The following is a 16,022-nucleotide window of genomic DNA, read 5'->3' on the forward strand; positions in this document are numbered from 1 at the left end:
ATTTGCTTTTTAAAGGGGAAAAAATACTTTCATTATGTACATGCATAAAGTTCAAAAAAGCCACCAATTTCTACCATGTTTTCCCTTTGGTTCCTGTCTTTCAACTCACCCTCTCCTAATAAATTAGCCTAAATTGACTTATAATTTTGTCCAATAAAAGTTAAATTTTAAAAAAAAGATAAATAAAAAAAAAAGAAAGAGATTGTGAGCCCATGTTGTTTGTGATGGGTATCATAGTAAATTCTCCACGCCATTTAGATTTTATTATAATTAGTCAATGTGTAAAATGCTACTTTGAATGTAGAATTCCAAGTTAATCTTAAACGTAAGAGAAGAAGGCACTAGCATTATAGATGTGGTTTTTGATATCATGAGATTTATTAACTAATGAATGAAAAGATGATGTTTGCGTTTAATACAATGAATTAAAAAATATATTAAGCAATAAATAAATAAAAGTTGTGAATGCTAATTAAAGACTAAAGTTAGAAGTTAATTTTCCTATTAAAAAGTAAAAGATGGATACACATGCAAATATATTATCTAGTTTGTCCTTTTAATTTTATTCTTTTTTTTTATCATGGAGATTTACTATGATTGCTTATATATGCTTTTTATTCTTATAAATACTTAATGCAAATACAATTAATATATTTTAAATTTAGCAAGAAAAAACTTCATGTTATAAATTACAATAATCTCTTAGAGGAATTATGCGATTATAGAAATCATCCAAAATATTTATTACTATTTAAAAAATAGTTAAACTAAATAATTAAAAAAAAAATGAAAGAGAGCATATTAATTAAAAATTAAATAAAAAAAATAATAAAATAAAATAAAAAACTAATTTTGACTCTCTTTTTTGGGCAGATAAACCCTTGCTTTCTCTTCTTCTTTTTTTTAGTGACTGTTCTCTCCTCTTTTAATAATCATGGATTGAAACGTGATAAAAATAAAATTATGAGCTGAAATGTAAAAACCATAAAGAACATGAACCATTATAAAAAAAAAAAAATTAAGGTACCAAATTGAAGTTTTTCATGCCTTTTGAACAATTCAAATAAAACCAACTTTTTTTTTTTTTTTTATGTGTAATCTCAGACTTTGTTCTTTTAATTTTATTAAACAATAACCTGAAATTTTATTTTATAAAACCAATCTTTTCAAAATATTTTATAACATCTCACTGAAAGAATACAAATCAAAATAAATCATAAAATATAAAATGATGCAAACATAACTTTGATGGGATAAATTAAAAAAGAAAGTTCAATGATCAAAATAGAAAGAATTAAAAACTTGAGGGACCTGGAAGAATAGTGAATGAATCGAGTGTTGGTGAACAAATCTATAGTGTTTTGCCGATATTCTTTAGCAAGGAAGTCAAATTTTTTTATATTAATGACATTTTCTTTTCTCATATAGTATTCCTTGATTATCCACTATAAATCTTCCTTTTTCAACTTCATCGTCCCTATTCAAATTCAAATGTACTGTTGTTAAGCTGCTCACCAACCTTCATAAATGGTTATAGTTTTTTTTTTTTTTTTTTTACTCATTCATATATATATATATATATATATATATATATATATAGACGATTTGCCATTCTTTTTTTTTTTTTTCAAATTTTAAATTCAAATAACTCAATAATAGTACAAATGATTTTTAGATGAAATCATTATTAGATCATGATTTTAGGTTTATTAATTAATGTACAATATTTTGAAAATTAGTTTTTAATTAAAAATATATTAAAAACACATAAATAAATATTAATTTAATATTTTTTAAAATAGAAAAAACACTTTTAAATGCATCAACACTCTTATCAAACTCAAATTTCAAGTAAAATATATCATCAACAAATAAATTATATTATGAAAGATGATAATCCATCCAATTTAACTCCCCATCATTATAAATTATCATTTTTTGTTGACTTGGAAAAAAAAAAAAAAAGAGGGTGTGAAAGAACACTTGTTCAATCTTGAATTGATACAGGCTTGCTTTGACATTTAAACCATTGACAGCTAACTGGTCACTGGAGATTAACAAATTATTATTTTATTATTATTATTATTATGAGAAAATGGTTACCACAAATGTAGAAAGGAAGCAATGGATGGCTATCATGGCGAAAGTCGTAGGTGAAGCTGCCATTGACTTGGTAAGAAAAGGCTCGTTGGAAGCTTCCTTCAACAAAAACGCGTTTTACTAATTCACATCTGCAGGATTGCCTTGATAAAGCAAAGCCTCTCATCCTTTGCTTCTAATCTAGAAAAAAAGGGGAAAATAAGTGCAAAAAGCCTCTCTTTGATCGATCGCTGCAGGATAGACACAAGGGTTTCTTGTTTTGGTGTTTCTGAAAAGATATGTGTCCTTTAAGGTTCATCTTGGTGTTTTTCTCAGCAGTTTTGGCTGGATATTTTGCATGGAGGACAGTGCGATCGTCCCCGGAGATTGACGACATGGTTTCCGATGATTCAACGGCTGAAAAGACTTCATTGGAAGATAAACAAGAATTCAATTTGAAAAGGGTATCAAGGATTCTTTTCTTGTTCTTTATCTCTATGATCCCTTGGGTTTAATCTTTCGCTTTCAAAGAAACCTTGTTTTCTTTCCTTCTCTAATTACAGGTCTTGAATGTTTCTTGCTATTGGATTTTCTTTTCAGATGATTCAAAATGGATTCTGGGTATTCGTCGACATGGCCAGTGGGAGCTACTTGTGGAGGAATTTGAAGGAGATGAAGAAAGATGCGACCTTGAAAAGCTCGTAAGGTTCAATCATGGATCTGTTTGGATTTCCTTCTTTTTTTGTAAATAATAAGATCTCTGTATCATAACAGTGGGGGGAATTTGTGTTGTTGAGGATGGGAGGAGGGGGCTGTGTTTTGTTAGTTGCTATGTCAAAACATGCTGCAGCTGTAGAATGTCAATTGAGAATCCTTCAATTAATGGACATTAACTTTATTTCAATAATCCTTCCATTTTTATTTTTATTTTTATTTTAAATATTTTAAATATCAAAATAATTTTAAAATATTAAAAAAATTAAATTTTTTAAAAAATAAGATTTAATCTCATTCTCAAATGCTATCTAAAAGCTTATTTAGTATTGTAATAATAACTGTTTTTTCAAAATATTTTTTAATTAAATGTATATTAAATAAATTTTTTAAATCTTTAAAGATTTATTTTTTATATGAACATTGTTAAAACTGTTAAAATGAAATTAAAACACTAAAATTAATTAATTTAAAAAATTAAATTGTTTAAAAACATGATTTAATCTCATTTTCAAATACTATCTAAAAGCTTATTTAGTATTATAATAACAATTATTTTTTTAAAATATTTTTTATTTGAATATATATTAAATAATATTTTTAATTTTTTAAGATTTAATTTTTATATGAACATTGTTAAAATTGTTAAAACAAAATGAAAACATTAAAAATAATTAATTTTTTAAAAAACATAATTTAATCCCATTCTCAAATGCTATCTAAAAATTTATTTAGTATTATAACAATATGTTTTTCAAAATACTTGAAAAAATATTAAAATACTATTTTTTTAATTTTTTAAAATTTATTTTTTATATAAACATTGTTAAAACAGTTAAAATGAAAAACACTACAAATAATTAATTTTAAAAAATTAAAATAAACACAAAAATGCTATAAATCTCCAAGCTTGACTGAATCCTGTCGGTCTGTCAAACGTGATAAAAGCATAGCTACACCGGCTGAGGAAAATTTAATATACCAATGCAGCGGCAAAAAGTCCAGATCCAACAGTTACATTCGAAACTCTCAAACTGAAAGCCTTAAAATTTGATTTAATTTCTCGACAGTTCTTGAAACGAGAGGAGCACAGAATTATTGACATTATATAATAAGAGGGCAAGCAAAATTCCATTTAAAAGGAAGGGAAAAAAAAGAAAGAAAAAGAAAAAATCCCATCTAACAAACTGGCACTGATGCTATACTGTGCATTAGAACATATGTACGAGGATTTTCAGAGAAGAAATACCATTAATGCAGAGCTTATGGACAACCAGTATTAGCAGCAACACCAGCAGGAAGAGCTTCAGTTTAGGTCCGCTTGCAGCTTAATAGACATGTACAAAAGTGTGACGAGCACCGTGTGGGAGGGGAGCGAACCTCGCAAGATTTGAACCAACACACAGGGCTGCCACCACCGGAGCAACCGTACTGCTGCTTGTCTTTCCAGAGGCCAAGCTAGCAAAATGGAGACACAGAACAAGCAAAACCCCACCTCTCCCACCCAAAATCCATGCAATGAAATAACCAATCTTATACTCAGCATCCAATTGTCTGTCGAACAAAGCCATGACACTACTGAATGTAAGAGATGATAGAGATCCAAGAGTCTGCAGTAAAAAGAGGGATCAAAATGCAGATCTTAGCACTTCCTTCTTCAACCTCCTCTTCTGTCTCACAGTAGAAGGAAGGGTCCTCGCTCACGTTGTAGCGCTCCCAATGTGCCCCATTTTCTGCTTCATTTCAGCCCATTTGTAGATCCTTCCCCAGTCTTCAACTTCGGGAGTATAATAGTGTCTTTTAGCATATGACCTGCCAGTATCTTCTTGAAATCTAAGTACTCGATCATACCGAGCCCTTGTCACTTCATTAAAGAGTATCTATTCAGGAAAGAGTTTGTAAGAAGGTAAAATATAGTCTGGAAAATGGAAAATAAGATGATATGACACCCAAGAAACTAAAAGCCCTGAGCAAAAGGAGCAAGATAAAAGGAAAACAGTGGCAACTTCTACATTGCACTTGATCAAGACCTTAAATATCATCATCAACTTACACACTCACTATATCCAAGTGGGCTTAGGAAAAAATAGATATGGAAAGTCAGTTTTCCAATGCTAAACTTCCTTTGCCTCTTAATTTTTCCATGCAACGTAGGAGTAAGTAAAAAAACTGAAAAACCAATTAAACCGCAAAAATCGGAAAAAAAATAACCGAAAAAACCGAACCATGGAAAAAAAAACGATTAAACCGATTAGAATTTTTAAAAAATCATTCGGTTCGGTTCGGTTTGATAAACTTGAAACCAAAAAAACCAAACCGAACCAAAAATGATCACCTCTAATACAACAAACTCACTGGCCGTTGGTAAAATTTTCAATCGAGATCAGTACACCACTTGAATTCTTCCAGTCCAACAATGCTCACGATTCTATCCTACTGAACCCAAACTTGTTTTTCTCCATATAGGAACATGGACAGAACAAATTAAGTTGTTATCTTTCTCATAAAATCAGTAATTAGCAGAACAGAAACCACGAAGGTTATTAAGGATTACTCACTTCGTATGCATGCCGAACACTCTTGAACAGCTCGCAAGCTTGTGAATGCTTGCTAACATCAGGATGATACTGTAACCATAGTAAAAAGTCAAGTGTCAAGGACAAAATCATTAGCGTACATCTAGGAGATAGTTTTTCAAAATTTATGGCAATCTCTAATAAAACTTCCAACAAAAATGAAAGTGAGAAGTAACTATTTGTGGTAAATGACAGTCAAGGGCACTTGCAAGAAGTTAAAATGTATCATCATGAATTTAACAAGTGATGCTAAGCACAGGACATTGGACCCTAAAATATCGCAGCATATGGGCGTGTGTGTGTGTTCATGCCAATGCTTGGAGCCCCAAAGAAAGCACGAGCACTGAAGTAAACCATAGAGAAACAAATGCGCAGAACTCCTTCTATCATGTCTTGCAGCATATCTGACAAGCAATATACTACAACAACCATGGAAACCCTAAGAAATTAAATTCTTAACCAGCTACATCTCCTTCAAATCAACACAATATTCTGACGAAACAAAAGTGAACCAAGACATTCTAGACCATATCAACTTTTTCTAAGCACATCCTAGAATCATTTTCCGACAATCCCATCCATCTATTTCTAACACAGCACTTCAACTCTTACTCCATAACAGCAAACCAAACCAGAAGTAGCCCTTTTAAGCACATTCCAGATTGAGTCACTCAATTCTGTTACAACTTTGCCAACACATTTGAAAGAGAATTAACATAACAGACGCGGGCAACAATGAACAACTCTGCTCAAAAACTTTTGAATTCAGTTATACCTTCTTCCACAAAGCAGTATGGATTAAAGACAGTTTTTTGCACACATTTCTTATTCAAAACCTCCATGATGCTGTTTTAACAAGTTAACAACTCAGTAGAATACCTTAGCAGCATTAAACCCACAAGTTGTAATTTTAATCAAGACCTCTTTTTTTTTCTTTTTTTCTTTTTTTTTTATATTTCAACCCTATAATTAATTAAAACACTATTACATAAACTCACTTGTCCTAAAATTAGACTTGAAATCAAACCAAAACTGCAGTCAGTAATCAGTATTCAAATCAAATAACAGAATCACCTTTCGAGGAAGAAGGCGGTAAGCTTTCTTAATATCGGCTGAAGTGGCGGTGCGTTCGAGTCCCAGCACCGCATAATGGTCTTGCTCGCCGCCGTTGAATGCTACCCATGATGATGATGATGATGATGCAACTACCACTGTTGGGCCCCGCTTGTTGTTTTTCTTGTGATGGCGGGATTTATGTAGTGGCGGCTCGAGTCGGGGAATTGGGGCCACCCCTGCTGATGGAGCTGGAGGAGGAGGAGGAAGCAGAGGCGTCGATTGTGGCGGGGATGGGTCCCACCAGGAAGAGGTGCGCCTGCATTATCGTTTGTTTCTCAAATGATGCACATGCATGGAGGACATCAAGTGGGGCGCGACACTTTGTTTTTCTTCCTTTTTTGTTAAATCACAAAACTACTACTACCTGAAGCTTGGAAGATTTCTCAATTGTATCCCCTGAGCCGTAAATTAATTTAGAGAAATGGTAAATATTTATTTTTTTCCCCAGAAATCCTGCTACTTGTTTCGACTTTTCACTAATTTAATGGTCTTGTATTGTTCATAAAGGCCTCAAATCACATAGCAAAATCTTCAACAAGTTACATTTTGTCACCTACACTGAGATAAGAAGGATCACAAAGCTTAATAATGAAAAAAAATCTAAAATACTAAGATTAAAATCTAAGAAGGATTTTAGAGAAATTTTATTAGGGTTCAAACAATTTGACTTGGGTCATAAACTTATCTAAATTAAACAAATTAGTTTTATTTTAACTAGATAATAAAAAAATAAACAATAAAAACAAATTGATCAAATTAAAAAAGAGTGATCATGTTAATATAAGAAAAATATTTTTTTCAAAAATAGACAAACAATATAGCTCAATTCCCCACTCATTAAACATGGAAGGATAAAATTATGTGGAAAAAAAAAAAACCCTAAAAAATTCAACCCAAGTCAACTTGAATTAGTATAACAAACATGTAACATTGGTAATAAAGGTTAAGTCAACTCGGGTTATCTCGTCATACTTGCAGTCCAGGTCATAAGTTTTTGGATGAACTAATATAAAAGAAAACGATGAAAATCACAAAGCCTATTAAAAAAAAAACCATAACGTTAACTCATATTAACTTTTCAAATTCATGATCTCGGTCATTAGACCTAAAACATTATATTTAGAAAAATTATGAAACTCAATTATCAATCAATCAAATATTATAGAATGGGATTGAAAGAAGAAATTAAATTATACTAAAGTAATCAAAACAAAAAATAAAGATTAAAATTGAAATACAAAATAATTTTTATTTTTTATTAAAGGGTGAAATTAAAAAGAAAAATCAATTTAAATAAAAGACCAAAAAAATGATCAAAACAAGACAGACATAAATTTATTATTTTTTATTGAAATGTGAAATTAAAAAGAAAAATTAATTCAACAAAGGCTAAAAAAACAAAAAAAACAAGGGTTAAATTGAAAAAATAATATATGATAAATTGAGATTGAAAGATAAAATTGAAAATAAATAAAACTTCTATAAAAAGATCAAGAATAAAAATTAAAAAATCAAAACAATAAGAACTAAAATTGAAATATCAACAACAAATAAGGTTAAGCTGGAATTTCCAAGAAAAGAGAGAGAAAAGAAAAAGAAAAGAAGCACTTCATCAATAAATCATCCCTTCAATATTGACACATGTCACACCAATAAAAAGAGAACATAGTGTTATTTTCAACGACACAATTACAAGGTATTTTTGAATGTCGACAAGTGTGCCACATGTGACTATATCTTTTTGTTTTCTTATTATTTTTATATATAATCAAATGTCAAATTATCCCTAAATTAACTTGATGATAAATAAAAAAAATCTTTGACCGTAGTTTTAATTTTTTTTGGTTTTTAAGAGCTATCTATATTAAGAAAAAAGAATAAAGAAGTTAATATATATATACCAAATTGTTTCCTCGGCTAAGCTGGTGATAATAAAAAAAATTCATTGTGAAAAATATAAAAATTCCCCTTAACATCCATTTTAATTTTTTTGCTTTTAATTTAATTATTTCATTGTGTTTTAAAATGAAAAATAATATATTTGTCCAAAAACCGAAGAGCTTGTGTATCAACTTTTACTTCCCCGATAACAAGTGTTAAGTTTTGTTTTATGTGAAGGTAAAAAAATCGTGTTCTCTTCCTGATTTTAGCCTTTGTTAATGCTAGATGATCCAATGTAACCTTAAAATGGTGCTGTTGACAGTAATAGAAGGCTGCAGCTAATTATTTAAATTCCATAATTCTTTGCAACTAATTATTTAAATTTTTCCATAATTCCTTGCCAACATATCAGCAAATCTGTGCCAATGGCGACACATGCATAGCGTGCAATTCAGAACGCCTGAGCAGCGACCTAGTCTTGCCGCATCTCCACCTTGGCCGCTTTCTTGCTCTCTCTTTCCGGACCTATCTCTGCTAGAACCCCAGCACTGCCAATCTCTCCGATCTTTATCCCGATTCAGACAATGATTGATGGATTATTGCGCCGTCGCCGTGAAATGAAGCCGGTCGTTGTGTCTTTGTTTAATAAACAGGAGAGGGATACATTTCCATCGGGTAAGGCAGTATTCGGCCACATGATGCGTCGGCATCCTCAGCAGAGGGTCTTTTCCACCGGCCTGAGAAGGAAGAAGAAGAAGAAGGTGAGCAGCAGAATGTACAGAGACAGGTTAGCAGCTAAGATCCCTGAAACAGAAACCTTGCAGGAGAGGCACAAGGATCCAGCGGGGGTTACAATTTACATGAACACATGACATGGTGGTGATTTCTTGATTCAAAGACAAGGAAGTGAAATTCCTTACCTCGTGAACAGCCGCCCTGTGGCGGTAGTGCCTGTCTGAAATGCCATGGACAACGACCTCGTGCAAATTAAATGCTCATAAATATATCCGTATCAAACTAAAAACTAAATCTTTTTGTCTTCGATGGTGTCTGTGGTTTACAGAAGCAAGTTGGGTTTATATAGATGCAAGAAAACTCCATTCAATGTCTTTGCTTTTGCTAGATAATTTCATCATTAAAACCTTTCCCCAATTCTCACATATTTTTGCCATGAATGACTTACTATGAAATCAAGGATTTTAATTCAAAAGGAAACCTCCAGATATTACCTTCTCTTTTTGTGGATTTATATCCTCTTTTGTTTTGTTGTTCCTTCTTTAACCTCATCACCAATTTATATTTTAATGGTTTAGATTAAGTGATTATTCAAAAATGTAGTTATGATTGTTTTTTAAAGTATTTTTTGTGTTGAAATACATTAAAATAATTTTTTTTTATTTTTTAAAAATTATTTTTAAAATCATCGATCAAAATGATTCAAAGTATATCAAAATAAATTATTTTTTAATAAAAAAAAAATATTTGTGGAACGGGATGCCAAATGATAATTCAATGAAATTTTTTTCAAAAAATCAATATTTATATTTTATATTATTAAAATACTTTAGATTCTCATAAATATGTTGTATAGAATTAAGCATCTTTTTATTAAACATTTTAATCGAGTATTTAAATTCAAGATCTCAAGAAAAGAGATGTTTTTTTTATTGTTTTTTTGCTTTTAATTGGCAAATGCTTTTCAAATGTACGAGTTAATTTAGTGATCACGTGCCCCATGCTTTGTCACGGGATGGATTCATTGTTTTTTTCGATGCAAAAAAATAAAATAAAATTACAGTCTTTGATAATGTGTTTTTTACCAAAAAATAATTAATTGTAAATAGAAAATATAATGCAATAAAAATGTTTAATTTTTATTTAATTATATTGGAATAAAAATGTTTCTTGCAAGAAAAGTAATAATCCTAACAAATTCTAGTATAATTCCTTTTTTATTAATATTTTTTTTTCAAAAAAGTTTTCCATGGTTCCTAATAAAAATTGAAAGGAATTAAAATCATTAAAAAAATCTAGATGATTTGAAATAAGAATAAAAGAAGTTTCCTTTTAATTAAAACCTCGTTATCTCTTCCTTTTTCTTTGTAATTTTTTGCCAAAATAATTTAAAAAAAAACAAAATAACTTATCAAGACCATAAATGGCAATTTTAGTAAATAAATGTTTTGATCTTTCTTACACGAATGTATTAGGGGAAAAAAAAAAAAGAATGATATATTATACATGCACACTATATTAAGGAGAAAAAAAACAATTTGAAATCAATTTTTTTAACTAATTATATGATTATAAAAAAGCATTCGTGAACAAAAAAATAAATAAAATCATGAACTAAAAAATATATTTTGTTTTTCAAAAAGTATCTTTTATTATTCAGCAATATTTATTGTTCTTTTACCATTTTTTTTCTTTTTTTATATAAAAGCCATAATCCACTTAACAAGAAATTCAAAAAAGAGCATTTGTAGCTATAGTTTTTAAACTCGGCCCGGTCTAAGATCTAGGTTCTGGATTTTGACCGGGTCACCGAATCGGTTGGGTCAATCTCTATTTTCAAAAAAATTCAAAATGGCATCGTTTTAATAAAAAAAATCAACATGTTGCAAACAGGTTTTGCCAGGTCAACTGGGCCAACCCGTCGGATTGTCCGAGTCACACTTGATCATGACTTTTTCTAAATTTTTTTCAACCAGGCCATGCTCTAGCCTCGGGTTAGCCGGGTCCCGGGTTGACCTATCAAGTCAGGCCGGTTTTAAAACTATGTTTGTAACAACTATAATAACACTATAATAACATGAACTTTATTTTCATGATGGCAAAAAAAAATAAATAAAAACTTCATGAAAATTCACATCAAATAATTAACACAATGATTATTAACATCATAAAAGGCAAGAATCTCATTCAAAAAATCAATATTTAATTAATTGATATCTTATAGAATAATAACTCAAATATAATTTTGATCAAACTTTTAAAAAAAAATTAAAAAAATCATGAAGAGCTATATAAAAAGAGTGTATGCTAATATCATAAAAAAATTGCCATAATCTCATCTAAAACAAATTTCAAAACTAAATGGTATTTAATGGAGTAATTTTAAAAAATAAATGGTTGACCTAGGGATTATTTAGTAATTTAAAAAAAATTAATATTATTAAAAAAAACTATTGACACGTGTAATGCAGACATCAACTCATGACGATCCTTACACCATGCAAGAGGCATGTGTTGGATTGTCTAGTTATCAAATTTAGGCGTCTATGTTGGTGCTTGGAGAGGTGCATCATCATCTTCATGTTGGTGTGGTGCGTGTCCGCAATGGATGTACAATACCTTTTTTTATAACCTAAAAATCTGTGCTAGCATTTTAAAAATTGATTGTGTCCTCTTTTTTATATTTTTATCAATTTTAGCTCTCATTTTTTATTACCTTTTGTTTTGCTTTAATACTTTTTGAAGTTTTTTTTTCTCCAGTTTCGTCCCTAGGCATTTTATATCATTTAGTATATATTGTTTTATCTAATATGATCCTTATTATTTAATTGCTTTTTTTCTTTGTGTTTTACCCTGTTATTGATTTTTTTTTCTCAATTTCATGCATTGTCATTTTATTTCATTTATTTTTTTTATTTAATTTTGGTTCTTAATTGTTTTTTTATCCTTTCTTGATTTTTTTTATTTTGTCTCTTGCATTTTATTTAACTTAATTTTTTTTTATCCAGTTTTAGTTCTTATTTTTTTTAGTTCTTATTTTTTAATTATTTTCTTAATTTAATTTATTTTTCAATTTAGTCCACAATTATTTTTTTCTCTTCCTGATTTTAGCCTTTGTTAATGCTAGATGATCCAATGTAACCTTAAAATGGTAGTGTTGACAGTAATAGAAGGCTGCAGCTAATTATTTAAATTCCATAATTCTTTGCAACTAATTATTTAAATTTTTCCATAATTCTTTGCCAACATATCAGTAAATCTGTGCCAATGGCAACACATGCATAGCGTGCAATCCAGAACGCCTGAGCAGCGACCTAGTCTTGCCGCATCTCCACCTTGGCCGCTTTCTTGCTCTCTCTTTCCGGACCTATCTCTGCTAGAACCCCAGCACTGCCAATCTCTCCGATCTTTATCCCGATTCAGACAATGATTGATGGATTATTGCGCCGTCGCCGTGAAATGAAGCCGGTCGTTGTGTCTTTGTTTAATAAACAGGAGAGGGATACATTTCCCTCGGGTAAGGCAGTATTCGGCCACATGATGCGTCGGCATCCTCAGCAGAGGGTCTTTTCCACCGACCTGAGAAGGAAGAAGAAGAAGAAGGTGAGCAGCAGAATTTACAGAGACAGGTTAGCAGCTAAGATCCCTGAAACAGAAACCTTGCAGGAGAGGCACAAGGATCTAGCGGGGGTTACAATTTACATGAACACATGACATGGTGGTGATTTCTTGATTCAAAGACAGGAAGTGAGATTCCTTACCTCGTGAACGGCCGCCCTGTGGCGGTAATGCCTGTCTGAAATGCCATGGACAACGACCTCGTGCAAATTAAATGCTCATAAATATATCCGTATCAAACTGAAAACCAAATCTTTTTGTCTTCGATGGTGCCTGTGGTTTACAGAAGCAAATTGGGTTTTATATAGATGCAAGAAAACTCCATTCAATATCTTTGTTTTTGCTAGATAATTTCATCATTAAAACCTTTTCCGAATTCTCACATATTTTTGCCATCAATGACTTCTCTTATTAGACTATGAAATCAAGGATTTTAATTAAAAAGGAAACCTCCAGATATTACCTTCTCTTTTTGTGGATTTGTATCGTCTTTTGTTTTGTTGTTCCTTCTTTAATCTCATCACCAATTTATATTTTAATGGTTTAGATTAAGTGATTGTTTGGAAGTTTAGTTATGATTGTTTTTTAAAATATTTTTTGTACTGAAATAAATTAAAATAATATATTTTTTATTTTTTAAAAATTATTTTTGATATTAGCATATCAAAACAATCTAAAATAAATTATTTTTTAGTAATTTTTTTTTGTAAAACACAGTTTGCACCGTGTTTTAAAATAGTATTTAAATAAAATTTAAAAAATATATATATTTATATTTTATGTTATTAAAATACTTTAGGTTCCCATAAATATGTTGTATAGAATTAAGCATCTTTTTATTAAACATTTTGATCGAGTATTTAAATTTAAGATCTCAAGAAAAAGATGTTTTTGGTTGTTTTTTCTCTTTTAATGGAAAAATACTAAAATTTAGGAAACAAATATAGCCTTAATTGGGAAATGATTTTCAAATATACGAGTTAGTTTAGTGATCACGTGCCCTATGCTTTGTCACAAGATGGATCTATTGTTTTTTTTCAATGCAAAAAAATAAAATAAAATTACAGTTTTTGATAATGTGTTTTTTACCAAAAAAATTAATTGTAAATAGAAAATATAATGCAATAAAAATGAATAATTGAAAAGAATTAAAATCATTAAAAAATATATAGATGATTTGAAATAAGAATAAAAAAAATTTCCTTTTAATTAAAACCTCGTTATCTCTTCCTTTCTCTTTGTAATGTTTTTGCCAAAATCATTATTTTTAAAAAAGAAATAACTTATCAAGACCATAAATGGCAATTTTAGTAAAAAAAAATGAAAAATAAATATTTTGATTTTTCTTACACGAATGTATTAGAAAAAAAAAATGGTATACTATACATGCACTATATTAAGCAAAAAAAAAAAAAAAACAATTTGAAATAAATTTTTTTAATTAATTATATGATTATAAAAAAGCATTCGCAAACAAAACAATAAATAAAATCGTGAACTAAAAATATATTTTGTTTTTAAAAAGTATAAATATTGTTCTTTTACCAATTTTTTTTAATAAGGGTCATAATCCACTTAACAAGAAATTCAAAAAGAGTATTAGTAGCCATAGTTTTTAAACCCGTCACGATTCAAGGCCCGGGTTCAAGATTATAACTGGGTTACTGGGTTGATCAGATCAATTTTTATTTTTTTTTAAAATAAAATAATATTATTTTAGTAAAAAAAAAAAAAAAAACTTTTGAATTTATCATAACAGACGCGAGCAACAATGAACAACTCTGCTCAAATACCTTTGAATTTCAGTTATACCTTCTTCCACAAAGCAGTATGGATTAAAGACAGTTTTTTGCACACATTTCTTATTCAAAACCTCAATGATGCTGTTTTAACAAGTTAACAACTCAGTAGAATACCTTAGCCAGCATTAAACCCACAAGTTGTAATTTTAATCAAGACCCCTTTTTGTTCTTTCTTTTTTTTCTTTTTTATTTCAACCCTATAATTAATTAAAACACTATTACATAAACTCACTTGTCCTAAAATTAGACTTGAAATCAAACCAAAACTGTTGTTAGTAGTTGTTATAATTTGAAAAATGTTATTTTATAAAAAAGTATTTTTAGTTGAGGTTGATTTAATATGTATATATGTTTGGTTAAAAACTGTTGTTGAAATTAAGATTGAACAAAAAGTATTTTAATGTGTTTAGTTAATAATGCTTTTGAAATTAAAGTTATAAAATGATTTTAAAAATATATATTAATATTTATGGTTTTTAATTTAAATATTATAGATTTAACTATTGTTATCACATCATGAAATAAATAATACTTTATATAAATTATTTTTTATTGTTGCATTAGACTATCTACAATTTCATCACGTATAAAATACATCCGACAAGAACTACAATTTTTTTGATTTTTTAAGTACGCAACAACATCAGACAAAATATAATCAGGTACAAAATTGAGATTGCGATCAAATTCTGCAACTGTTATATCATCAAGTGATCTCTATCTAATTTATGTAGTGTTATTAAATAATGTTAAACTATAATTTTAAAACCTAATTTGGCAGTCAACCCGGTCTAATAATCAAGTCACGACTTAGATGGATTGACCGGATCAATCCAAAAAAAATTTAACTTGGCAGACAAAGATATATATGAGGGCCACTTCTTTTCACCTTTTCGTTGATGGCATCATGGCAAGGAAGAGCTATAAAATTAGAATAAAGGGAAAAACCTGTTAAGGTTCCAAGGTAGTGTATAGAACTCCTCACTCCTGGTGTCTTGACTAAAATATCTGAAGCTCCACTAGTGCAGAGTGACAAGAGTTCTCTTCTTTTCAATAATGGAAAATGCTGATTTATGTTTTTAGTTTTTTTTTTTTTTTTTTTGCATAACAAAAGGTGCAAATTTATGCATAAATTTTTCCATAACAAAAAAATGAGAAATTTCAAGATATTTTGAAGATATGAAAACAGCATAAAGTTTATTTTTGAAAGTATGGTAAATATATTTTTAAAAATGATTTTTTATTTAAAAATATATTAAAATAATATATTTTTTATTTTTTAAAAATTTATTTTTAATATTAATATCAAGATAACCTAAAAATATATAAAACATTAATTTAAAACTAAAAAAAAATAATTTTTTTTTAAAAAATACAGTTGAATTGCCAAACAAAAAGAAAAGGAAGAAAAAAATATTCGAGAATTCTAGACCATAGTTTTGAAACCTGACCCGACAGGTTGATCAGGGACCCAGTAGACCCGAGGCTGGAACCGGGTTGG

The 16,022-nt window shown here is 29.3% G+C and overlaps 1 protein-coding gene and 1 pseudogene across 1 annotated transcript; one reads left to right on the forward strand and one right to left on the reverse strand.

The window, feature by feature from the left end:
• The first annotated feature begins 2,095 nt into the window (after positions 1 to 2,095).
• Positions 2,096 to 2,986, forward strand: LOC118056743 (uncharacterized). The gene is made up of 2 exons (XM_035069079.2): positions 2,096 to 2,543; positions 2,680 to 2,986. Exons 1-2 carry the CDS (start codon positions 2,379 to 2,381, stop codon positions 2,782 to 2,784), a joined length of 270 nt encoding a protein of 89 aa, XP_034924970.1. The 5' UTR covers positions 2,096 to 2,378; the 3' UTR covers positions 2,785 to 2,986.
• Positions 2,987 to 3,880: 894 nt separating this feature from the next.
• On the reverse strand, positions 3,881 to 6,978 carry LOC118056744 (uncharacterized; annotated as a pseudogene).
• Between the last annotated feature and the right edge of the window lie 9,044 nt (positions 6,979 to 16,022).

Source organism: Populus alba, chromosome 19, assembly GCF_005239225.2.
Source record: "Populus alba chromosome 19, ASM523922v2, whole genome shotgun sequence".
In the NCBI taxonomy this organism is placed as follows: Eukaryota; Viridiplantae; Streptophyta; class Magnoliopsida; order Malpighiales; family Salicaceae; genus Populus; species Populus alba.